Below are 25099 nucleotides of genomic sequence, written 5' to 3'. Positions count from 1 at the left end.
CAAAGAAGTTCATGGGCATGAGATCAGGGGGATGCACAACCCACATCAGGAATCCCCCGTGCCCAATCCATCTCCCGGGACTGTGCTGACATCTAAAGCATAATGGTGTGGTGCCCCATCTTGCTGACATGTGATCACCCAACCCATTACCACATTGGAGGAGCTCTGACACTGCATTACACAAGGTGCTGCCGCCATAACACCGGCAATGCTCCAGAACGTCTTTCACACCACTGCCGACAGATTGGAACTGAGTCATGATGTGAATGGTGCACATGTTGAAAGTAATGTGTAACGAACATATACCATGAAAAAAAATGCAAGTAAAATCACAATTTCAACAAAATAGATACTTAAATTTTTCACATGCTGTATATTGCACATGAGGAATATTTTTCCAGAAATGGCCTTCGTGACTTATACAACCAACTCCATCACCTGTACTTCTTGGTGATCTCAAGTCACCATCATGTATGGGATTCTTCCCATGCTGAGTCTTGGGGTCAAACTGTGGATGCCTTGGGAAGATGAGATCCATTCAGCACTTCTGCCTCTCCATACTTGGAAATTTCCTGCACCCCTTATCAATCTGTCTCTAATTGCAGAAAAACACGTATGGTCTAATATTGGGAATGGTTTTTAGAGCTTCAAACACAGTACCACATTTTGTGGTTTTTTAATGCTGAAATGTCCAAATTTGCCAAACCAGTGGGATGTCTCTTTGTTGTCAATAGGGTGCAAATAGCCAGATGTGCTAATGCACCCATCAATTTGAATTAATCAGTTCATTCAATCATTCCAGGCTGTGCTACGGGAGAAACTGAAATATGCCATTCACTTCTGCAAGTCCATAGACACGGATGAATATGCAAGGGTTGCAATGACAGGAAGTGCTGTGGATCCAGACACTTCAAGCAACAGCGATAGCGATGACCTGGAAAGCATAGACAGTGATGAGCCTGTGATGGACTGTGTGTCTGTGTGTTCAGGATGACAACTAACATATTACTTTTAGTTTACCTTAGTTATTGTTCCTCGTTGTTTGTTCCCTTTGTTCTATTTACATGCTGCATGGATGTCGTTATGTACATATTTCTTTCATTAGCATTGCTGGCGATATTCAACTGTCATGGAGGTCACAGCCAAGATCACATGAACAGGGAGATTAAATTGTTTCTGTTCCTATTTGTTGTATAATTTTATTAGAATATTTAATGGTACAGTCATTAAGGCTGTAAATGACCAAAAAGGAAAAAAAATGCTTTACACTCTATTAAGTTATGAATTGAACATAATGAAATGTACAATATTGTATTGATGATGTAAATTTTATTTTATGTATTATAATATTTTGTTCTTTCATGTTCCTTAGAATTCTTTATATGAAGAATATATAAGAAGCAAAGGTCAGCCTTTGGGAAGATACGATTGAAAGGTTAATGTATGATATTTATTTATACCTATGTGCAATATAAAAAAAGAATTTGTGCTTATTTGCTTTTGTGTGTTGCTTGCATGTATTTAAAACTGCTTGTAAAAATGAACCAAAAAATGACCCAAGTAATTTATTTTACTTGATCATGTAATTAATTGCTGAGTAACTGGTGCCATTCCAGGATTATAAATATGAATGCCAGATAGTTGAAATGGTGCTTCTTAGTATTTATTCATAGATAAAAAGTTGCTACAGTCTGAATTCCAATGCTGATAATTTTATCACATGCAATGTTCTGTAAAAGTTACTCTTTCGTATAATAATAATAATAATATGACATATTCATGTATTCTTATATATTGTATTTGTAAAAAAATACATATCAGTCATTTAAGCTTTATTTTCAGGCTTCTGGCAGTGTTTACAGTGTGATTTCTCTGAAATATTAAAGTAATGTAAAAGTGTGTAAAAAAAAAAGTTCCTGAAAAAGAACAGAATGCATTTACAAAATAAATTTTGCTTACTGTATTTGTATTGCCTCATTTCTGTGCCATTGTTCAACTAGAAATAATTTCCCTCATTCACACAGAGGTATACTATTGTTTACTGAAAAGTAAAAAATAAAATAATAATAACCTGGAACCATCATATGCCTATTTCACAACCAATCTTCACTTTGTAGTAGGGATGGGACCGATTAATCGGTATTCTATCGGTATCGGCAGATATAGGCATATCGGTAAAATTACAGATTATTTTACCAATCCGATATATCGATAAATATCTGATAGTTTAGTGCAAAATTCTGCCATTTTGTTGTACTTTTTATGGATAATCTCCATGCCCTACTTTATTAAAAAGTAAATGTCTAAATATGCAATTTCTCTTGCACAACAGTCACTTTGAAACACACAATTTTTAAGGAGGTCATGAAACCTTTCAGGTTCTTCCAGGACCATTTCTAATTTTATATCGGATCGGTGGAATATCGGTTATCGGTATCGGTAAATTTTATATCTGTACTTTATCGGTATCGGCCAAAATTTCATATCGTCCCATCCCTACTATGTAGTGATTATGAAGGGCAATGATACCGACTGCTAAATACAGAAACTAATTCAATCAGAAATAACTTTTAACAGCAATACTGAAATCATGAATTGAAAATAAGATTTTACTAAATGAATTGGCCCAAATGAAGTTGCAACTGCAGTTGTGTCAGCCTGCTAATCATTGCCTCTGAATATGCATCTTTTTAGCTACTCTTCTTATATTTGATTTGATGTATGAAAGCATATTAAAAGTGTTATTTTCAGTGTAAAAAGTAGAACAATTTACTTCACTGAAATGTTAGAGATTTTCCTAAATATAGTACTGTAATTAATTTTCAATCAAGTCTGAGTATTGTCATATTAGAAATGATGGGCTGAACCAATACCAATTTCCAGTGGTATCAGTATCACAAACGTTTGAAATGTAATCACCAATACTTTTCTGCAGTACGTGTATCTTGCAACCTTGTCAGCCTGCATCAACACTAGGGGCTGCCATTTTGAACATCTCCACTGTCATAGGTAGCCCCAACTAGTTTTGCCTTATAACTTTTTAAGGATGCATTTCCATACCAGGGTTTCTTATCTCCTATTGGTACTTAGGTCAGTCTCCATCCACCCTGCCAGTAGGAATAAAGGTCATGGAAATAATATAGCTTTTGATCAAAATGTAATTTCTGACAAATTAATTATACAAATCTCCCCCCCCCCCCAAAGTCAATTAACTGGGACTGCAAAACTACTGGTCCAATGCAAAGTATGTCCCAGATGATGGACTGAAATAAGTAGTGCTAAAAAGAACACTCACAATTTTCCTTTCTATTCATACCAACACATTGTCTGTGACAGGAGAAGGTTTTGTTGTTTTTAGTGCCTATTTATCTGGCCTTACCAATCCAAACATTCAGTGCTTTTTTTTACCTACCTATGTGAGTAGTTTTTCAAGAGTACAAATCTCTGATTTGATAAGACATTGAATGCACATATCGTTGGAAAAATTAACAAGAAATCATGTATAAGAACTGTTAGAAAGTAATAAGTATAAACAGGATATCAGTCTTAAAGAAATAATTTTATTGAGAGAGAGAGGTAAAAACAAAACTTTAATTAAGCCTACTTCTTTGCAAACCAACAATATTAGTTTTTAACAGATCACCAATACTTCCGCAAGCTGCTGTTTAATATTTTTCATTTTTTCTTGTTCGGTGAGCACTCTCTTGTGGTCCTTGCACCCCCACCCCTTCTTTTACTCTCACAATTGCAGCCTGCCTAGAGTTAAAGCATTTTTGTTTTTCTGAATTCTGAGATTTTACTGGCTGTCATGAATTTGCCATTCCTGGTTTTACCTTGATAATGCCAGTGAAACATCAGTTCTTTGACCATTTGTGTGGTTTTTGATTTTATAGGCCTGGTTTTACACAGGTAAGGAACTAAATTTTGTTTTAAATATTCAGCCCTATATCCCCTTTTATGTTGTCTTTTGAAAGTGCATGTAGAAAAATGTTTCAGCATGCAATATTAGGAGTTCTCCATTGTTTATTTTACCCTTACCTATTCTAACACTAACTTTCGAGAGAGCTTCTGGTCTTCAGGTTTTTCTGATGACATCAAAGCTACAACCTGCCTGTGAATTACTATGGGTACAGTGGAGCAATTTAACAATGCTACACAAAGAACCAAACTGGAAACAAACAAGAATTAAGCAAATGACCTACTTGGTACCTATGAGGGGAAGTCAGTAAATAGGTCGCAAACTGATGAGGGATAGCTGAAAATAGCAGCGAGTAGTTTCTGAAGGTTTTATTTAGGTGGCAGCACAATCCAGCTTGATATTCAGTTATCAGTTGCTAGGTAGCAGATGGATGCATGAGCAGCTGTTTAAAAAAGTGATAGACAGAATAGGAACTGCAATAGCTACAGCATAATGCATGATAGTGGCTGGGACAGCAGTTCAAAGACTTTTATGCAGCAGGTTTTTTTTTGGGGGGGGGCTGATAAAGCGATAAGTATTATCAATGTTGGTGGAGATTAGTTGAAAAGTAAAAACTGTTTTCAAGTCAGTATCTCACTTAGTATTTTTACTATAAACGTTTATAAACTACCTAGTCTTACCATAAATACTGTCACAAAGTTTTAAGTAAATTGACACAAAATGCTGAGAGATATTTTAATATCCTAATAACATTACTGAAATGGATGCATGACAAATCAAAATCACAAATCAACATTCATAATGGCCGCCCTTAGCACGCACACATTCTGCAAGTCTTTGCAGCCATGCATCAATTGAATTACGCAACACATCGACTGGAAAATTAGCAACTCCCTTCAGAAGAGACCGACCGCTTTAAACTTTCAATATTGGGATGTCTCTTCTTACAAGCCATCTCCTGAAGCTTGGACCACAATTTGTAGTCCAAAGGGTATAGGTCCGGACTTGCAGAAGGCCAATCTGAAGTGGAACTGAAGTCCGGAACATTTGCTATGAGGGCACGCTCCATTTCTGTGAAAAAGGGGTAAAAACATCAGCCAAAGTGTACCAGCAGACAGTGCTTGAGAGACTAGTCAAGAATGTCAACAACTCTCTCTTCCATGGTCAGAACTGGAGCTGAAGACAGTTGCTCATTTTCCAGTTGATGTGTTGCGTAATTCAATTGATGCGTGGCCACAAAGACTTACGGAATGTGTGTGTGCTAAGCATGCCCATTTTGAATAATGATTTGTGATTTTGATTTGTCATGCATCCATTTCAGTAATGTTATTAGGATATTACAATATCTCTCAGCATTTTGTGTTAATTTACTTAAAACTTGGTGACAGTATTTATGGTAAGACAAGGTACTTACTGACTTACCTATGTATTTCAAATTCAATCAGCCATTCAAGTGTAGATTTAATGCCACATCTTCTCAAGTAATACAAAAAAAATCAGTAAAGAATTCTGATGGTAGAGTATGACTAGCATGCTGGACCAGTTGGAATTTACATGTTTGTTACAGATGCACTCGTCACCATGTCTATCAATTCTGATTACACTAGCTTAAATGAATAATGTATCTCTTGAAAAATATTGAAGTTCGTAACACCAAAATGTAGAAATTAAAAACACCGAAAAAAACTTTCTTCGAATTTTCCCACATTATACATTCACTTTTCATGGCCCCAATAGGTCAAAATGTTATAAAATGTTACCGGATTTCAAGTTTTTTATACCTTGGGGCACTGAAACATGAAAATGCAGAAAGATTATACCACAGAAGAAACAAGGTCTTTACATAATAATCAAAGTTCACAAAATGAATTTATTTAGAAATTATACAGTAATTAATGTTAGTTTCATTTACAATATGCACTAACAAATGTGCCTCAAAAGTTTGATTGTATTGTCTATACTGCTATGTACAGATTGTTTCATAACAATTTTAACAGTTCAATTTTTACATAGCATGTTTCCTTGTTCTGCATTTATAATCTGACCAAAATGGAGCATATTTTAAAAATAATACAAATATTTTATTTATCATCATTTAAGGGTAAAGAGAGAAATGCAATTAAAATAATAAATATCACAGGCCATAGTAAGATAATTTCGTGAAGTGAAGTCAAGTTACTCTGTAATAATAAATTGTATTAAACATGTAATTCTTGGTTACAAAATGGCCTTCAGAAGTCAATTTTACAGCAATCGGCCAGTAATTAAAGGTATACACCACTACACAAAAACAATAAAAAATAACAATAATTTACAGCATTAGTCATTGTGCAACACTGGCAATAGTTTGATAATATCGTGAAGGGAAGTCATGTTATTCTTTTTTAAAAAAAAAGCTTTCTCATAAATTTTGCAGCAATCAATTACATGTGTACACCACTTTGCAAAAACAATAAAAAAAATAACAATAATTCACAGCATTAGTCATTGTGCAACACTATTGTATTAAATACTACTACTTTATAATTTGTATGTTAAGGAATTATAATAGAAAGTTGTTTTTTTTCTTTCTGGGAACTTCATTTTAAAAAGTTCTATCAAATTATTGCTTGAGACTCAACGGTAACCATCATCATCATCATCATCACTGTCAGATTCATTCCCTCTGATAGTTTTCTTTGGGTTAAGAAGAGACTTGCTTTTCTTCTGCTGATCTGGAGGGTGCAACAGATCCCCTTGATAATCAATAGCTCCAGACTTGGCGATTCTCCACTCCATCATCTCGGTTGGGAAGTCATCACAATTTCCAAGATCTGTGAATCCAACTATGTAGTCCTTTGTCTTGCTATCCTTTACAAGTGCAACAGTTGGTATCACTTTTATCCGCAATCTCTCTGAAAAATAGAAATGCCTACTATTACATTACAACACTAAAATTTAAAATTTTGATATGTTTTGAATGGTAGCTGTTAAGTGTATCAGTAAAATACCAATAATTTTACTAATCCGATATATCTATTTTGTGTGAAATTCTGCCATTTTCTTATTTTTATGATATAAATATAAATTCATAAGCCTTTATTTTCTGAAGTAAATGTCTAAATACGAAGTTTCTTTTCTTAAGTCGCAACTCATTGCAGTCACTTGCTATGCATATTAATTAAAGAAGTTAATGAACCATTTATGTACTTTAAGGAACATTTGCAATGTTATCTTTGATCAGTTGAACAGCAGTTATCAGCAATTAACTGATGCTCAATATGAAAGTACTGGTAAAAGTGCAGATAATTTTGTTGATTACATATTTCTATAAATAACGGGTGTTTCAGAAATAATTGAGTGGTTACAAAAAATTATTTCAAGTAAAGTACTGAACTTACGTTAATCAAACCAGACCAGAAGGAATGAGAAACTCAGTTTTTTTTTTACACGCACCTACAAATGTTCAATGTACGCACCACGGCTGATACAGCACACATTGACCCGATAGTCTCCTTTTTGCCACACTCGCATCAACATGGACCTGTCAATAGTGTCTAGGGTTGCGATATCACACGGCATGAGTGAGACAAATATCCTGTATTTGATAAAACCCCACAAAAAGTCACACAGTCTAAGGTCCGATGATCTTAGGGACCAGGACATTGCACAAAACACTGTGAGTGATGTGGGTGATTTGAGTGTCGCCTAGCAGCAGGGATAGGAACTCTCAGCTTAAAACATGCATGCACGAACTGTTTGGGTTCCTCGATCCTTCTGGACTGATTTCATGAAAGTAAGTACAATAGTTTACTTGCAATAATATTTTGAAACAACTCAATCATTTCTGAAACACCTGGAATAGTACAATTGGTAAGAGTTAGTAGTACTTTACTGGTATCGGCCGAAAAACAGCAAGTCAGTGTAGTTGAAAATTTTGCCAATTTTTCTATAAACAGCCTGCAATTGAGTACATAAATCTGCCCTTTTGGAAGTGTTGTTATGCATTGAGATATAATTCACATACCTTGTTTTGTAAATTAAACCCATAAAGTAAAATAACTTGCAGTCACTTGCTCTATCCTTATTAAATAGTCCATAACTAAATGTATAATTCTGCCAGTTTTTTATTTCAGGGTGGCTACAAACAAGCAGAAATGAAATGAAATTCCCTGACTTTTCCAGGTTTTCCAGGACAAAATTTACATTTTTCCCTGACAATTACAAACTAAACTAAATCGATGTTTTTGCAAATGGAAATAATAAACTCATACAGATCCAGGTATGGATTTGTTAAGTCCCAAAATTATTTTTTATGAAATTGGCTTCATTTCTCTATTCTCTATGATTTGAATTCAAACAGCAAAATAGTGAATTTGGAAAATTATTACAATTGAAAGCTAGGGAAGGATTACAGAATTTTCATACGCAGCAAGTATAAAAAAAAATACTTGATTGCTTTTAAAGTTACGACTAAATGAGATCAGAGTGAAGAGTGATTGATTAAAAAATACAATTTGTAATTTATCAGTCTCCTTATACATTCTTGGTATTATATGTTAATATTTCCACTGAGGTTTGGAACTCTGTGCTAGCAAGAACCACGAGTGCGGACTCATTTTTCGATGCATAAAGCTACTTCTCTCTTCTCTGTAAAGCAAACAACTTAACTCTTGCATAGAAATGAAACAATTGAATTGTACAAAAGAAAGTGTCATATTTCCTTACATTACCAATGGGATTTCTTCTTCAGTACAGTATATCCAAGTGTAGTACTGTGAAACTGACAACATGCATTTATACCATTAATGCTGACGAAAAGGGTATGTAGGTATTAGAAATTTAACGCAAGTAATTTACAGAATAGCATTGTATAGGTACCTGATTTAGTTAACCGCATATTAAAACAGGAAAACACTGTTAATAACAGCTTCTGAAAGTTCTGAAAGGGGCATCCTGAAAAATCTCCAATGGTGCCTTATATGCAGCACTAGTGGTCGGAGAGCGACACACATGCAGGCAGGAAGAAGTGGCATGTAGCTGTAATCTGGTACAGTTGCAATGCAGCCGTTTTAGGACAGTTCTAGGTTAAAGATTGCAGCTCTCATACAGTCTCCCACTGACCACGATGTAGCCTACGTGTAGTAATCAGATTTTTGCACATAGTCACCAGCAATCGTGTGAGGTGTGCAGACCGGATGTCATGAGTGATAGTATGGTCAGATGATGGTGCAGACAATTCACGGAAGGCCAATCGAATATGTACAACCCCATACAGCTGAGTACACACCCTCTGCATCACTTCAGGTGAGAGATCTTGGACCACTCCCTGTACAGGCATGGCCTTGCATGTACCGACTTTCATCTCTTTGTTTAACTGAAGAGGTTTCTGGCAAGACAAGGATTTGACAGCTACACTGCGGTAGAGATAGTTCCAGTCTTTGCTGTCAAGACACATATGCCATGAGCATACAAATTTAGTGCCATGCTACAACAAATGCCAGAACAACGGTGGTGATTATGCCAAAAATTAGGTTAGGACTCACTGTTACTAATGCAATAAATTACAACTGATATTCTTGTTTCATTTATGCCTAAGCGGTAGGGATCATTTTTTTTTTTACAAATTGGTGTATTTTTTTATTTTTTACTATTCGGTGTTATTGTCTCCAAAATTCACATTTTCATTTTAGCTCATTTTCTGGCAAATACTTGAAATTATACCTTCATGGTGTTTTTAAACTACTGTTTCAAATTGTAAGTCACATGGGCTACGCCTCTTCGTGAGAGTTCGATATCTTGAAAGTTATTATTTTCCATACCCCCTTTTTAATTGTAAGGTAAGGGTATTAGATAGTGGAATTTTCCCCCTATATATACTGAAGGGTGCATAATGACCATAAGTGGTGACGCACCCAAAAAATTTTAATCAATCAATCTCACGTGACAGATAACGATATATTATGGCACCGAACATTGGTATTACACACTCACTCCCTCCCTCCCTCCCTCTCTCTCTCCCTCCTGCCATCACTGGTTTCTGGTACTGTGGTTGTGTTGTGCATAAAAGGGGCCTTAAAGTTGAGGCCGAAACTTGGCAACAAGATTTCCTGTTCCCGTGCACAGTTTTTAAAAAAAAAATCAAATGTATGCATATCATGCATGGTCATTGACATTCATGAAGGAGCCAAATCACTCTTTTTTCAGAAGAATATCTCTTTCAAATTAATAGCTTTTTGCAGCTTCTCAATGCTAGAATTACCACCTTACAAATGCTCTCCTCTTCCTCTGTACACCTTGCAAAATTTATCCATCACTTGGAAGTCAGACCGAAAATTCCACAACATTGATACAAATAACTTTTTATCACTTATCTGGCAAAGAGGTGCAAACACAAAATGATTTTTTTACGTGACTTTATATGTGACATCATTGCCATGCATAAGACAAATCAAATTTTACATGTATACATTTCCTGAACTCAGTTATGATAATGACTCTGTCTAATTTGTGTTGCACAATGATAAATCTCGGCAAGCAGAAAAAATTGCATTTGGTATCTATTTATGTAAAAACAATATACTTGATTCCAAACATACCAAAGAGAATTTTAATTACAAAAATGGGAAATTGTACGAATGAACAGAAATATATCATTCACAAGTAACATATCTACCTGTCAGAAATGGGCACCGTTCCACATCAATTTTGCAGAATCTGGCTTCTACATGCTTTGGGGCAAGAATTTTTAAATGGTGATCAACTATCTTGCATCTTGGAGAGTCACTTTTGTAAAAGTGACACACTATATTTTTTGACTTTTTTGAAACTTCAAAAAATTCTTTCTCTTCAGGTATTTCACTGTATTCTCCATGACCCTAAAAATAAAATAATAATTAAACATGATTAATCACATGGAATTTACAAATATCACAGAAGTATGAAAGTAATAAGCAACATAAGACAAATCTGAAGCATAGTAGTACCAAATGTGCAAAACAGGTCAAAAACACAAATACAACGGGGGTGTTGAGGCAATATGTTACTTTAAAAAAAAGGTTGGATCTGGACCCACAATGTCTGAAGTGTAAATCACCAACCCTGAGACCTTCCGAAGTGCACTATATTTGGTGGAACAAAAATCGTTATTAGGATGCTTGTCAAAGTTTCCAACTGCAATAAATTTACAAACTTTCTTTGTTTTGTTTTGATCATAATCATCAATATATTTATTGGACTTACAGCATTGTATATGGCTGTTTATGCCAATTATATATTTTATTTACCTAAGATACAATTTACATAAAATCTACAAATAAATTTCAAATACACTCCTATCTGCGTCCATTTCGATCTGCAGCCGAGAGATCGGGAGAAGCGTGGCGGGCGGCACTGACTGAGATGCCGACATTTGCGGCCTGAAATGCCCGCTTATTTTTATGGACATATGCAGACATTTATATAAATATTGCAAAACGAGCACTAACCTGTGTTATAAGAGTATGGTTTTAACTTTAGTAGCTTAGTGACTGTATGTGCCGATGATTTTGACACGCCCACCTCTTGTGAAACACGGCGTAGAGGTTTGTTTGGAGAACGTTCTAACGCTGCACCAATATCATCGAATTTTGCTTCGGTTAGAATCCGTCGTTTTTGCTTAGGTGTTTTAAAATTTAACGATACTGTTTCTCGTAATTTAAGGACAAGATATCTAACCGTATCTCTGTGTGGAGTTGAAACGCATGGGAATTTCTGTACAAATTACCTACACACGTCTCTACACAAGTTTGTTTTCACGTAGGTACGTGTCATACATAAAAAAATATTTGTTCTAACGTGAATCTTGCGGCTGGCATTCCAATCGTCTCACTGACACGTCACACATACACACTACAATAACACAAACAAGTAACTGCAAGTAACCAAGAATAACACTCTTGCGCACAGTACGAAATTAACACGCTCTTGGTTTACATTGCTCGCCACTATATTTACAACTCTGTCTTCATCTAGTCGCGAAGGAACAAAACACTCGAGCTCGGATATTTCGGATTGCGAGGAAGCTCACGAAAACCATTCACTTTTATCGGTTTCGTCTGCAGTGTAATCCTGATACAGTGTTGCACATTCGAAACCTCCAAACAATTCCCATCGCCACAAAACTCTTTCAAGGATATAAACTTAAGCAGGACGTTACAGATCAAAACCATGATTAAAATGCTTTTTTATCTGTGGCTCTTAACATCGTTTCTATAGCGTATTTATTTGTGTATATAAGAGCAGAACTTGGATGAATTACAGAAGAACTTTTGCGTGTTATAACACAGGTTAGTGATCGTTTTGCAATATTTATATAAATGTCTGCATATGTCTATAAAAATAAGCGGGCATTACAGGCCGCAAATGTCGGCATCTCCGTCAGCGCCGCCCGCCATGCTTCTCCCGATCTCTCGGCTGCAGATCGAAATGGACGCATGGTATATCAAACCTCAGAAATATACATTACCAAGTTATATCATTTTGTCTAAAAAAATGCAAGTAAAATATATTCAATTCACATGCAAGAAAGAAGCCAAATTTATGGGAAAGGATTACTGGTGCAAAGAGTTAACCATAAAGGTGAAGCAATAAGTACAAAAGAAAGAGCACTGGGTTTAAAGTGAGATGTCATTTGCGGCAGCGTATCCCATAAGTATGTACTGCAAATTGGCCATTGTTTTACCTTACGTAATGAATCCTGTAACAATGCTGGATTTTCGTGTGGATTATTTTAGTTCTATGAGTTTGCAATGCTTTCTGCATGCACGTGGTTTTGTTTAGAGAAGGTCTCAGGGTTGGTGATTTGAACTTTAGTTCCCTGGGGAAAAAAAAAGAAAGCTCAAATTCGAATGTCTTTCCAACTGCATTACGAGATCACTGGAAGCACGTGTCTTGAAACATCTTGGTGATTACACAGCAACCACTTTCCCATGTTATGATCAAATTTTTGTCGCATATTAATTTTGGTGCATTGCACAGTTCTTGGCAGGGTACTGTTAAATATATTTTGCCTAAACTATTCAAAATGATGCCTCTCTCTCTTGAGACTTGACAGCAATTTCCCACAGGTGGACCACTAACGAGTGCAGTGTGAAGTTCACTGCTTCCAAGTTTAACATGTAGAATCATAAATATTCTCCAACGTTATCACTCATATTTAAGTTTTCCATTTTGTTCTCTATTAATATGTCTGAATATAGTTTCTGACTGCATGTCATGAGCATGGATGTAAATATATCAACCTTTTTATTACTATTATTATTATTATTATTATAAGGGACTGGAATAAAGTTAACTACACTCTGCTGATACTCAAGACCTATGCTGGAAAATATTATTCAGGGCAGTCATATATCTTTTGATGAAGTGTACAACTACAATGCTCATGAAATCCTCAATATGTCTCCATGACGCCTACTTGATCAATACTGCCTAATGTTCAATATCCGTAAGTCAAAAACACCAGGTTATCTCTACAAAAAATTTGTATTTAGATTCAGTGCATTCACAATTCACAAAAGGTCAACGTAAACTTGACATCCCCCACCAGTCTTTCCCTCTCTGGTGTGCTACTGTTTGGAATGCCTTACCGGGTGATATTTCGTCTGCTACCTCAATTAAACACTTCAAAGAAAAGATCATAGCATACTTACTGAAAAAAAAACAACGACTAAGTCACTGCTCATATGGATAAACCCCCAAAATATCCATACACCTACCTGACATCACGATTAATGCATATTGTGTACACATTTCTTTACTTTCTTTAGACACAATTTTGAATTATGTATGTGTGTGTGCTTCTATTTTTTTTATGTATTTCATTTATTCTAAACCATTTTGTTTAATACCTCTCACATGTAATCCTACTTTAAAATACCTAGTCCTGAGTTAGGTGGTAGAGCAGCCCTAGGCTGAACCTCGCTCAGTAGAAAATAAAAAGACTATTCTATTCTATTCAAATATATTAAATAAATAAAATAAAATACCATAGCAATCCACTGTCTCTTCTGCTCTGCCTGCCGTTTCATTTCTTTCATCCTTTGATCCCTAAGCTTGTCAATATCATCAATATCCAGTTTTTCTAACTTCTCTAATTCTGCATCCAGTTGGCTCTCCACAGCCTTAGCTGCTTCAATGATCTGGTTCTCAATTACGTTCTGCACAGCAGCCATCTGCAAATCAACAAACAATAAAGGTAACGGTTCCAAATGTTTAATGATATTTCCCAAGTTTTATAGTGTTAGGAAGTGCTTTAGAATACTGGAAACAATTGTTGGAGTAAGTTGGAAGCTTGTTGAATTTTTGTGGATTTTCATGCAAAGGTACAAGGTGGTTTTGTGCTCGAGATCAGATATTGCATGGTTTGGTGTTATTCAAATGCTAAGAGCACTAACAACGAAAAGATTTAGGGGTATTTTATTAATGCTAAAAGCCCTAAACTATTTAACTTGTTCCAGCTTCTATATGTAATTTGGAAAACAAGCAGTTTGCTAAACACATTAATAATATATTATTACGATATTGTATATATATAGCATCACGGAATTTGAAGAACACTTCCGTAATGACCTGTAAAATGGGTTTATAGACATGGATTGTATCACAATCAAACATAGAGTACTATTTTTCAATTGCATTCGCTGTAAATAAAAACATGTTGTTTAATTTGCATTTGTATTGTTGAATGTGTAATATTTTAATATTTTTAATTTTCTTTTCTTTTGTATTTTTTTTATATTAACATTTATATACTTATTATGACGAAGTCTATTACAAGTATGTTGTCTAATGACCAATAACGTATTCTATTCTATTCTAAACCTGACCCACCTAACCAAACAACAAAAACATTTAGTGACAAAATACTCCTTCGCACCACGTGCACGCATGGTGGCCATTAGAACCATGATAAAATTCAAGTATAATTCCCGGTTTTCAAGGTGAACTTTCAAAAATGTTAAGGGTATACAAGCAGATGTTCTCTCTATTTCAACCTTACGTATTACCACCTCTCATCACTCACACACACAAATATATTAACAATATAAAGGGTCTGTGCAATTCCAATATATCCAAAAATTCAAATCAAATTCAATTGAACGGTATATATATTTAAGGTGCGAAGTTCACATTTGCCATTTAACATACTCAGACTAGAAATACATCTACAAACACGTCACAAATGTTATGGGATATAGTTATCTACGAGAAATTGTTAATTGTATAAGAATTTCAAATTTACCTAATCAGCTTGAAGATGTCATATATTGCAATAATCTTTCATATGTCAGACAGATCGTTCTGCAAAGAACACTAACAGACCAAACTAATTGAGATAATTTTGTTTTACTTTCCAAGCAGTTTTCTTTTCTTTTTTCCTCGATTTAAATAAAAGATAAACTATAAAAAACTTGCCTCGGTGCATTAATTAATATGTATAAATTGAATGGAGTTTGGATTAGTAAAAGTTGCGGTGAAAAATTCAAGCAGAATTCACGTCCAATTCCCGGAGCCAATAATTCACTCAAAATTCCCGGTGAGTAGCCACCCTGTCACGTGAAGTACATAACAGCAGTAGTCTGTATTCAAGACAACAGCATATGGAAGGGAAGAAAACCTCGCAGTGACAACCAACATAATTAGAAATCAAACAGTGTAAAAAATGCAGTAACAGTTTGATATCGGGTATTTTATTTCATCGTGGAATGTATTTTGACTCGGAACGCATGTATTTTTCAAGAGAAATATCTACCGACGCACAATTGTCATTGCTTTTATTTGCTTCCCCTACGTGAACTGGATGCTGCGTACATTTGATGACGTAACCCCCTGTCAGTGTTTCCAACCCCTTTTTTGGTAACAGTTCGTTATATCGGAGACACATTTCTTCATTTTACAGAAGAAACTACTTACGGAAATGAGTTTCTCCAAGCTTTCCAACATTCGTCGAGTTATTTTCTTTCATCGTGGAATATATTTGACTGGGAAATCATGTATTTTTCAAGAGAAATATCTCACCAACGCACAATTGCCATTGCTTTCGCTACGTGAACGGCATGATGCGTATGTTCGATGACGTAAGCCCCTGTCAGTGTTTCCAACCCCCTTTTTTTCCACTATGCTTGCCTAACCCAACCAAACCTAACCTTATCGGAAATGGTTCATGGGGCTATCCGTCAGCTACCGTGCATAATGGGTCGTGGGTCTATCCGTCAGCTACCCGTGCATAATGTAAAATTTTCACGTGACGAACACGATATGAGATATTTTTTAGTGAAAAAGGTTGGAAACACTGTACTAATTTACTATTCCCCGGACAGATTTCTTCATTTTTAGATAAGAAACTACTTACGGTAATAAGTCCCTGTAGCATTGTCTAACATCTGGAAGGTGTTTTGTGTGATGTGGAAATGTATGATAGTGGAAATTCATGTTCTTTGTTGAAAATTAATTCTACGACGGACAAAAGCCTTTGGCGCGTACACCTTCATACATCATCATCACGTGTCGTGATTGTATTTTGTTCATGTTCATTGGGTATCCAGTGTTTCGAACTGTCTGTGTTTGCAACGAAAGTTAGAAACATGACGTGTCGTGGATGCGTGGTGAAATTTGTACCAGGTGTGGAAGATCCAATGGATTTTTAAATTTAATTGAACATGGGATGATGAAGAAAGGAATGTCCAAAATGTGGTAGTGAATGTAAGCTACTCATTAGAAAGAATGGGCTGTGGGTATATGCCTAATATGACATGTCGTGAATGCATGGTGAAATTCACGTAAATTTTCCGTATCCTGGAAACTGATTTCTTCAAATTTACAAGTTTGGGGCTCATTTGGGGGCAGGTGACTCTGGTCAATTTCTAACGTGCCTTTAACAGGGACTCTATAGAGAAAGCCCGGTAGCCGCAGTGGAGGTGGGGCCGTGGTAGCTGTAGGTTATTTACCCCAGGGGCAGAGCCCGGAATGGGTGGGAAATTTGGACTCAAAAATTTCAAACTAAAATAGTTTTTTAGTTTAAATTTCCCACCGATTCCGGGACGGATAGCCCCAAAAACCATTCACGGATAGCCCCATGAACCATTACAATTTTCTTCGTAAAACAATGCGAAAAAGTTTTTTTTAAAAAAAAATAGATCACATGAGCTTTGTTCACAGGTATTTCTTGGGTTCCGAAGGTTGAAACACTGCATAACGAATGAAAATCGACAAAACACAAGCATGATGTGCGATTATCTAGGAAGGTGTACATGCCATATTGTGTCTCAGGCAAGCGAAAATACTACAAGAAAGAAGTACTCGTAATGTGAAAAATTGCAATTACTTTGATAAAAAAAAACGTGAATACACATTAAAGAATGTTCTGTGAAGCAGATAGGTAAGTATGAATGTAAAAAATTGACGAAATGAAGAAGTTATAGGTGTCCAGGGAATAGTAAATTTTTACCACGATCGGTTACCCCGCCCCCCCTATTTTTTAACTATGCTTGCTTAACCTCACCTTATGGGAAATGGTTTGTGGGGCTATCTGTGAATGGTTTTGGGGGCTATTTGTCAATGGTTTGTGGGGCTACCTTTGCATGCAACCCAACCTAACCAAACTTTACCGGAAATGGTTCGTGGGGCTATCCGTCAATGGTTTGTGGGGCTAAGTGTGCATAGTTCGTGGGGCTACCCGTGCATAATGTACAATTTGCACACGTGACTAACACGATAGTAGGTATTTTTCGGTTAAGAAGGTTGGAAACACTGCATAAACACTGATGATCAACAACGATAGTCAAGCTGTGCCCGCCATTTTGCGTGTTACGCAAGCAAAAAAAGGAAGAACAAAAATTACTCTTGGTAAAACTATCCAAGCCGGGAAACGTCTGTAACTCGTTTATTCTGTAATTGTTGACACTCATACCTATTCTGCATTGCGAAAGATTGTTTAACAAGGGATTTCGCTTTTTTTAAAGAAATCAGTATCTATTGTCAACATATCGAGTAATTATTGTTCGTTCTTTTATCGCTTCCTGAACACGTAAAATGGGGGGCAAATGTTGACTAGCATTGTCAATATGCAGTGTTTCAACTTTCTTAACAGAAAAATTCCAGCATAGCCCGAAAACTATTCTCGCATACCCCCAAAAACCATTTCTGCATAGCCCCACGCACTATCATGGTGAGGTTAGGTTGCTTTAGGTTGGGCAATATAGGAAAAAACTACCCCAAAAACCATACCCGCATAGCTCCAAAAAACATTCTGGATCATATAACCATCCACGAACAGCCCCAAAAACCATTCACGATATCCCCACGCACCATCACGGTAAGGTTAGGTTGCTTTAGGTTGGGCAATATAGTGAAAAACTGTGCGTTTGGAAACACTTACAGGGATTACGTCATCAGATGCTCGCAACATCCGGTTCAAGAACATGTATGGAAATGCAAGCAACAGCTTTCGTGCATCTGACGGACATTATTATAGAAAAATACATGAATTAGCGACCAACTAGATTGAAAAATGCGTGAAAACACTTCTACGACCTTCCGAAATTCTACAGAAACTCAATTCCGTAAGTACTTTCTCCTGTAAATTTGAAGAAATCCGTATCCCGGCTTTGACATTTTTACCCAATGAAAAATTCAGGATTAAACAATCGGAACTTGGGCCATTCTGACCACCTGATGCAAATAGTCGTGTTTTTCATTAAATTTATTTGCGGTTTCTAACAGCGTGGGTTGTCAACACCATCTGGACATGTTTTTATGTTGATTTGTATAAAAATACATGTTCATTGTATTAATCCGACATATGCTATGCACATACCTTAAATAAAGGTCTATACGCCTTTTCTACACTTGAAAATATCCGTTTAAGAAGTGTCAAGTTATAAATTTTAATCCTCTAGTGAAGCAATAGGTTGTCAAAAACGATATCCACAGACTATCATCGATAAACCAGACGCAGAGACCACAGATTATTGTCATGTCTTCAAGAAATAAAATGTCATTAATGAGCAATTTCATGTAACTACGATCCTTCTAGCCTCGGTTTCATTGATTGATTTGTTACTTTAAGCCCACAGTTATGCACAAAAAGGCTAATCGGGACTCAACGTACACTTAAAGTGGGATCCGAACCACTTGTGCTTCCACCAGGTATCGAACCCAGGACCCCTTGATTACAAGGCAACGACGCCTTCCTTCTAGCCTCTGCACTCGAGTCCTAGGGATGGCCAGATCCGGATCCTGCGAAATTTTTCGGATCCGGAACTTTTGTTCCGGATTCGATTCGGATACGGATCCGTTTGGCCATCCCACATGAGCGCTTCTTTGGAAAGTAAGAATGTGTTTATAACATATTGTTACCAGCTAATATACATATATATATATATATATTGTGTAGTGTGTGCGTGCGTGCGTGTGCGCGATTTGTAATTAATACACTTACAAGGGAGGTTATCTAAGTGTGCCCCTCCGAGGAGAAATTAAACTGGTGATCTGACACCGAAACCACGCAAATATGGCATAGGAAGAAAAACATGTGGCATAGGGCCCCTCTATACACCTGCCAAATTTAATGGAAATCGGAGGGGGACACAGGGGTCAGATCCCCACGTCAATTTGTCCTCATCTTGACATTTAAGGCGTGTTTTGCCCCCTAAAGCAGTTTTTTGCTGAAACAAAAAAACACGTATTTCTTCCTTTGGACCCCTCTATACACTTGCTAAGTTTCATTAAAATCGGAGGGGGACACATAGATAACCTCCCTTGTTAGTCTTACACTTTGTAATTATATAACACTGCATATATTATAATGTTCTATTTTAATTTTTAAAACTGTAAATGTAGAACAATTTTTGTATATCATTTCTATCTTGTTAAATGTGTTAAAGGTTTCATCCTAGAATGGAATGTCTCACATTTATGTGTTTCCATTTCCAATACATTCGAATGAATACATATTCGTTTCAATGGCATTTACAAAATCACTTCTGAAATTTTGTTAAACAAGTAAGATTATTTTTGTGCACGAGTGTGTTCGCCGATGCGTAGCAAAGTATTTTAGGAACACCACTTTAAAAAAATCTTGTAGGACTAACTAATGAAAAATTTGTTTGTAATCGGATATCTTAATACTTTTAAGGTGTGGTAATATTAATGGGATTGAGATTCGAAACTCTTGGATCCGGATTTTCGGATCACGAACTTTCGGATCCCGATCCGGAATTTTTGGATCCGGATCTGAATCTGGAATTTTCGGAACCGGATCTGTTTGGCCATCCCTACACTCGACAAGTTCGCATGTTATTCCAAGAACTTACAATTTCTGCCCCATGGCGTTGACTGATATTCGACTAGTCTGCTTCTACCCAGACGCTTCTAAAGTAGGTGAACTTTACGACTGAGACACTTGTGATTTAAGTATTCAGATCTTTCAGACATTTCTGTCGTTGAGGAAGCAATGCAATACTATTAGATTGAACATTGAAGAATCTGCAGATAAGTACATTTGCGTCAATGCTTGCGTTTTCAGTGTGATCATTATTCGTGAAACAAGAACAGAATATTGCACTGTCTCAAAGCCGGTAGTATGCTCTATATTTTCTTGTAGGTTTCGTATCAAACTTCAAAGAACAGCATATTGCACTGTCTCAACACTATTAGATTGAAGATTGAAGAATCTGCAGATAAGTACACTTGCGTCAATGCTTGCGTTTTCAGTGTGATCATTATTCGTGGAACAAGAACAGCATATTGCACTGTCTCAAAGCCGGTAGTATGCTCTATATTTTCTTGTAGGTTTCGCATCAAATTTCAAACGCACTATGGGTGAGGAGAGGCACAGACAGCATTGTCGATGATTTTTTTCATTGTCCACGAAACTCCATTAAAGCTGGTCGATGGATCATTCGATTTTTGTCACCTTTATGAATTAGGTCCATATAAATGCCGAACTACAGGATGGGGTAGATACTTGTGCGTTGCATTTGGAGAAAGATATGATTTCTATACTTTTTTTCGTTATAAATCCAGCAAGGGAAGATAGTTGCACCCATTTTTGCCGAGGATCTCAAAAGAAAGCCAAAAATAAATAAAGAAATAAAATAAAAATATAACAAAGTGATTGATTTATGTCCTGAATAGCAAATCGAAAATAGTTTATCTATGTACTAAATTGTTATGGCAAATTGGCGTATCCAGCACGGGCAAGGAGTGCTCCTCCTTGGAAAACGAGTCATGAAGAATGTTATTTGGTTCATTGTGTTTTTCGCGTAAGAAGTAAAATAAATATTATTCCCTTTTCAAATAATTCAAAATGAAACATTTCCACAATATCGAGTCATTGCTTGTCTCCCTCAACGGAAAAAAGTGTCATTTGTGCTGCTGAAAAATAATTATCCCCTCCTCCTTGGGAAAAAGTTTCGGTTGCGAAATCCCGAGAAGGCAGGAGGGAATTACCCCACCAACGATCTTGTTCTGAAATTTCCCCACACCAAACTTTTTCGGAGGAAGATTTTTTGTTCTAACAACAAACATAAACAATTAGTGCCGGCCCCCGTGACGGAGTGGTTAGAACATCGCGCTGTGACGCCAGGGGTCCCGGGTTCGAATCCTGGCCTGGGCATGGATGTTTCTGAGTATCCGTTCATCAATTTCATCACTCATCCCCATCGCAAATTAGTCAAAAGTGGCACAAAAGCGAAGTAAAATAAAGCAAATCAATCAATCAATAAACAATGAGTTTGGGAGTCGACTATACTTTAATATTGAAAACATACACAAAGAACAGACAACAAAGAGCTCCATCTCTAAGGACACAGAACCAAGCAATCCCGACTTGTTCTTCTCTATTTATCATCGGCTTTCGTCAGCTACCACAAAGTATATAAATATATTAATAAAACACGTAATAGCATTTATAGGTGAATTTTATATAGGAAACTATTATCTTCTTATTGTCTCTAAATTTTTCCCCTCTCGCCTGTCACGCAAATCATTGTTCACGGCATTAGTACTAGTGTATTAAAATCTTCAATTTGCAATCGAATTTTAAATTAAGAGCAGTCGATATAATATATTGTATATTTCAAAATATAATTTGATTATTTAATAATTTACACATATTTAATAATATTACATATATAATATAATGTGTGCATGTCTGTCTGTCCCTTTAGGTACCCACTGATGTGAACCTGTGTGAGATCCAAACCTTCTTATGCAGCCAGGAATATCGATGAAACTTCCAAGATGACCACACAGGGAATCGAACCGGGTCCGTGCTAGTCTGAAGCACCAACGACTGGATCACAGTGGTTTCTCCTTCCTTAATTAACGTATTCGAAATTAACAGCAAGGCGAAAGAATTTTCTTACTTTTAAAAAAATACGCCATAATAGCAGAATATGAGCGGCAAAAAAAATAATAAAAAAATCAAGGTTTTTTTCGGCATGCTATGAAAAACAGATAATTGTTGCCTATCCAATTTTCAGCAGCAAAGTTGGATATAATTCAGTATTCGAAGTTTCTTCTGCAACAAATCCCGCGTTAACAGGACTATTTATTCATGATAACGGCATGCACTTTGCAACGTTTTGCCGCCACTTTGGAAGTTAAACTACTGTTTCTAAATAGCTTATATTTACGGCTGTTCGTCTTTTAACTTGTAATGATAGACGTTTAACTTTGACATTTTGTAACAATAGTAAACATAACATCGAACATAGACAACAAAACAATTAAACATCTACTCACTACTCACACAGGTGAACATGCAAAGTCCGCTCACCCCTAGTCTGAGTCGAGCGGAGAAATGTGTAGTTTCAGCAGTAGAGAAAATCGTATTTGTGAGGGTGAAAGTGCTGAGGCTGGGAGGATCGTTGCGGGCTATGGTTTAACTCACTCACTATTTATTTGTTTATTGTCCGCCGCTTATTTTATCTACTTATCTAGCCTAGGTTTTGCGAAATGTCGAGGATGAATGAAGAATTGATGAAACGGATGAATAACAATCACAATGAAACGTCCACGTCTTACTCAGTTTCTAGTTAGATCTTAGATCTAGCTACGGTTTTATGCTGTTGATGTAGTTTACTTTACGTCGCGTCGCATATGTGCTCCTTGTACTTGTCAGTGGGCATGAGCTCAAGAAATTTCTGTAATTTCTCGGAAGTGACAGTTGCGTTGCGATATATAGGAGGAGTGTCGTGTATAATCACGGGCATCTTTATTTTAAGGGAGGCCATAATCCTGAAATTTGGCAACACTGTTACGCCGGCTTAAAAATCAAACTACAAACTATGAGCGTGAATAGCAAAATTGATGTTGACTTTTAAAGTAAGGGAATCTGCATAAAATGTTTTTGTTTTGTCAAATCTGTACAGACGATTGGTATTGAGAAGTAAGTGGATAACATACAGGAACAATAAAAAATATAAATTTGCCGTTGAATAACTGGAAATAAGCAAAAAACATAAGGCCAACTTTACTTATCGTACGCAGCATGGACCTTTAGTTTGCCCTTATTTAATTTTTAAATTTTGCTTCTTACCTTACAGTCCCTAGAACATATTTTGTGGTGTAACTTTATGGATTTGACTTATTGTACTTCACATTTCTGCCATTTTTGGCGAATTGTGGTGTAACTGTTGCACGCACAAACATGGACGTTGAAACCTGGGGTTGGAGAGTCCTAACCTCTCAATCCGGTTCCCATCTTAGTAAGGGGCCCAGCATACTGAATATAGGATTTTTTTATCTTCCTGTATTTCCTGTTCGAGCGTTAAGCTTGACGACTACTGAGATGAGACGCGGAGAAACGCGACAACAGAAGTTCTGTTGCCACGTTTCTTCGCATCTCAGTGGGCGTTAAGCTTCATTCGCTCGAGCGAAGAAGCTGCCAATTCCGTACCCTAACTATCGTCGTCCGTGCGAACTATTTGCCGCTCGAGCGAAAAACGTTCATTGCATCACTCTAATATAGGGGTGGTCAGCTGGCATCAGAGGCGGCCCCAGGGGGGCGCGAGGGGGTGCTTGCTCACTCCTTAATTTTCTTCCGCACCCCCTTCAACATCCCCTACGTTCAACTGAAAACACTAACCCTTAGTGTGTCATATTATGTTATGTCGTCATATCGAGCGCCGAATGTTAGTTACATACTTTCCTATACTTGCGGCCGCCTCTATAAAGATCAGCGGCGGTTTTTCTCTTTCGTCAGCATTGTTGTTATGATTTTTTGTTCTCTTGTTTGTGGTTTTCGATAATTGTCCTTCCTCACACTGGAGTAATTATTTTACGCGAGTTGTAACGTGAAGGGTAGTTTTCTTGTTAATACGTACTGTGTATTTGTTCCGAGGTATTTGTTCCACGTAACATGCCTAGTGAACGTACGATTTCAGGCTTTTTCAAAACCTGTTAGAAATAGGCCCAATGTACACGAAGAAATTCTACAGTTCGTTGTTGGGGATAGTGCGGCAGAAGGGATTTTAACGAAGAAGTTGCTGTGCACTTCGCGTTTTGTCCTGAAGTGGCAAACGGAATGTACAATGTACTATGCATTTGGTACCTCCATTGGTTTCATTAAAAAAAGTAAAGTGTTCCCCTGTGCTTAGCACCACAACATGAAGGCGTATAGGGGGTGTGGGGGTAACGCCCCACATTTTCTTGATCCGGTCGTGAGTGGGGGTGATGTGATCAGCACCACGCCCCTGACCGCCTTTACCTCCAGGGTTTCCTCCAGGTACCCATGTTATTCGACGCTGGGTGAGCGCCGGGGCCGCTTCTAACGTTAGAAAAGTTCCCGGATTTGAACCGGCTGTGGAAAAGGTTAAAAAAATGTGTTTTTAAAGACATGGAAAATTTCATTTTTTATTTCACTACATAGTTCAATAAGACTGCAACATGGATCTAAATGTTTACTCTGTACGACAACTTTCTTGGAGTATAAAGGTTAATACATATCATCATGTAAGTCCAGGGGGAAGGGAAGGGGGACACAGCTTACTTGGAAAATGAATGTCAATCTAAAGTTATTAGCTATATTTCACACATACAATTTCATTTCAGTCAGTAATTTTGGTTAATCGGTGGCGGCGATTAGGAGTGCAGTTTGCCTATAGCTTTTTGCTATTTTTGCCCCCGCACTATGCTAAACTGTCCTTGTCCCCC

The 25099-nt window shown here is 36.8% G+C and overlaps 2 protein-coding genes across 2 annotated transcripts in view; one reads left to right on the top strand and one right to left on the bottom strand.

Annotated features, from left to right (window-relative positions):
• The window catches only part of HERC2 (E3 ubiquitin-protein ligase HERC2), a 186885-nt gene extending 184955 nt beyond the window's left edge, over window positions 1–1930 (top strand). Inside the window, exon 84 of the mRNA XM_083119057.1 lies at window positions 803–1930. Within this exon, the coding sequence (XP_082975183.1) occupies window positions 803–994 (192 nt within the window). The 3' untranslated portion in view covers window positions 995–1930. The remainder of the gene's footprint in view (window positions 1–802) is intronic.
• Window positions 1931–5357: 3427 nt separating this feature from the next.
• On the bottom strand, window positions 5358–18897 carry LOC145985925 (phosducin-like protein 3). Its single transcript, XM_083120065.1, has 4 exons — window positions 18756–18897; window positions 13927–14112; window positions 10575–10776; window positions 5358–6813 (listed from the first exon to the last, which is right to left on the bottom strand). The coding sequence occupies exons 2-4, from the start codon at window positions 14110–14112 to the stop codon at window positions 6536–6538; spliced, it is 666 nt and encodes a 221-aa protein (XP_082976191.1). The 5' UTR covers window positions 18756–18897; the 3' UTR covers window positions 5358–6535.
• Window positions 18898–25099: the final 6202 nt, after the last annotated feature.

Source organism: Lepisma saccharinum, chromosome 3, assembly GCF_977018435.1.
Source record: "Lepisma saccharinum chromosome 3, izLepSacc3.1, whole genome shotgun sequence".
Classification (NCBI taxonomy): domain Eukaryota; kingdom Metazoa; phylum Arthropoda; class Insecta; order Zygentoma; family Lepismatidae; genus Lepisma; species Lepisma saccharinum.
This window is presented reverse-complemented; position numbering and strand designations above follow the sequence as displayed.